General features: G+C 40.3%; 2 protein-coding genes across 2 annotated transcripts in view; one reads left to right on the top strand and one right to left on the bottom strand.

The window, feature by feature from the left end:
* The window catches only part of LOC118416456 (EF-hand calcium-binding domain-containing protein 12-like), a 14,575-nt gene extending 13,329 nt beyond the window's left edge, over positions 1-1,246 (top strand). The window contains exon 2 of the mRNA XM_035821559.1: positions 574-1,246. Coding sequence (XP_035677452.1) covers positions 574-865 — 292 coding nt within the window. The 3' untranslated portion in view covers positions 866-1,246. The remainder of the gene's footprint in view (positions 1-573) is intronic.
* Positions 1,247-1,985: 739 nt separating this feature from the next.
* The window catches only part of LOC118416268 (exocyst complex component 3-like), a 16,595-nt gene continuing 16,222 nt past the window's right edge, over positions 1,986-2,358 (bottom strand). The window contains exons 12-13 of the mRNA XM_035821355.1: positions 2,263-2,267; positions 1,986-2,150 (exon numbers count right to left, since the gene is read on the bottom strand). Of these exons, the coding sequence (XP_035677248.1) occupies positions 1,986-2,150; positions 2,263-2,267 (170 nt within the window). The remainder of the gene's footprint in view (positions 2,151-2,262; positions 2,268-2,358) is intronic.

Genomic DNA, 2,358 nt, shown 5'->3' with positions numbered 1-2,358 from the left:
ATATTTCATGATAATGTTTACCTGTAAGATAATTGTGCTACCAGCGCAGGGGAAAATGTATTGCTGAAAGCTGGCTTGTGGTGGTGCATGTTTTTTTTGTCTAAGAACTTGAATTCTGGCTAAACTTTCATCATTTTGATCTCAGTGGTATCAATGCAACGTGTCACAAGCCATAACTAACATGAAGACTTTTGCCCAAATTTTTCAATCTGACTATCATCTCATATATAACAATATTTCCAACTTTTCACCAGCTAGTAGACCTCCAAGAAACTAGATTCCTGTTAAAATCACAGAACCCACTAATCATTAAAGACGTGGGACTTTTCATGGATTTGCAAATAAATAAATAAATATTTATTTATTTATTTATAAGTCTGGTTGCCTGAGTGCAAACTATTTAAGACATTTGAATCATTACTTTCTCTTTGATCAAAGTAAATTTGTTGTTACAGAACTAAGAAGGTCATATTTTGGAAACTTTAAAAACATGTGCTGAACTTTTCAGTCTGGCTGCATGTTTTTAGAAATTTGAGGGCCTCCTCTTAATCAAAGTAAAATGTGTTGATACAGGACCCACAAGATCAGGTTCAAGAAGCTGGCGGGCGGTGACACACCCAACGCCTCCGCTGTGGACGACAACGCCTTCTGGCCCGGACAACTGTTGGACAAGATGCGAATTTGCATGTGTCCGGAGGACAAACCCGACACAGAACCACACACGCTCTTCCACAACACCCGGCACAAGCCTCCATCCAACTGGGGATACGATAACAATGACAGGACATGGCCCATCAGTGATAGTGGCTACGTCCAGTATGGACATATTGAGAGAGACAAGGAGATTCGGGGTTATAATTTGTAGGGCGGAAACAAGACAATTTTGCAGATGGCTATTTATTGAACACGTGTACATATGAAAGCAAGGCTTTCTTTTACTGTATCTGTGACAGTGAGTGGGCCATGTGGACAGATGTTGCTCACCGACAGGAAAGGAGTAGAATTCAAAATTTTATTTTGGCACATCCCGATAAAAAATCAGTTCAAACAGTTCTTAGTAGGTCTTTGCCTAAACAGAAATTAACTTGTCTTCCATTTGGAATTTCAGTATATGACAAGAAGTATTTTTTACTATATATAAAGTTACCACAATTTAAGATCAAAGAAAACTTTTATAGCTTATTGACACAATATGCAAGATGAACTGTATATATGACGACTACTTTCATTTTGCTATCTACAGTTTGATACATTTTGTACCATTAAAATGCTATATTTGCACTTCATGGCTATGTCATCAATAATGTTCCTCATGCTGGCTAGGTCAAATCCTGGAAGCTGCCAGGCAAAGTTGAGGTCCTACCTATAATAACAGGTACATTTGCCACACCATTTTGACAAAAGATCTGACCTTATATGGCTACCACATAATATACTAGCACCGAAAATAATTTCACCAGCTTGGTAGAACATAGGAGTTTTCTTTTGCACAACCAGTAAAGTTTCTCACCTACGTACACTTTGATCAGACTCTGAGGAAGATGTCTGATGGACCTAAAAAATATTCAAGGGAGGGGTTCCTCAGAAAGAGTGACAATGCCCTGCCTTGAGAGATCCAGCTGTATTATATTTCCTGAGTTTCTTCTGTCTTCTCCACAAATACAGATGAGATGCGGCAGCAATAATACGACTGGATATACTAGTATGTGTTTGCGGAAAGGACAGAAGTGACTTGGCTGGGTACAAGGCTACATTGACGCATAAAGATGTGAGACTATTCTTGTTGCGTAAAAGAAATCTCCAATAACCATTTAAGTCATGTAAGCTAGCTGTACATGTTCCATATTCTCAAGCAGAGGTTAGGTCACGGTGAATAGTACTGGCGGAGATTATTACCGACTCGCTCTTCTTGTTCGGGTAAAAATCCTGGCCACTAGTACTAATCCCCGCAACCCAACCTCTGCTTGGAGAATAGTTCCAGTCCATCAGTAGAAGATGGTCCTGATCCTGTGGAAGGGCATTTTGTCCATGTCCGCCCGGCGGGCACGGCGCAGGTCCCACAGGAAGTTGTCCACCAGGATGGCGTTCACCGTCACATTCTTAGCTGCCGGGTCCGCCGCCAACATACGTGAAATCTCGTCCTCGATCAGCTGCAGAGAGAAAACATTTAACCATTTTGTTTGTGAATTCATGATATGATATCTATGATAAAGTGAAGTTCATCTTCCATCTCATTTCTTTGATTTATAAGAACAATGACACCAGTCCTTGCAACAGGGATCTTTGTAACAAGTCTGGGGTTCTATCATTTGGAATCGAATGCCGTTATAAACACTCACTTATCTTTGCGATAGCACA

This window comes from Branchiostoma floridae, chromosome 5 (genome assembly GCF_000003815.2).
Source record: "Branchiostoma floridae strain S238N-H82 chromosome 5, Bfl_VNyyK, whole genome shotgun sequence".
Taxonomy (NCBI): Eukaryota; Metazoa; Chordata; class Leptocardii; order Amphioxiformes; family Branchiostomatidae; genus Branchiostoma; species Branchiostoma floridae.
This window is presented reverse-complemented; position numbering and strand designations above follow the sequence as displayed.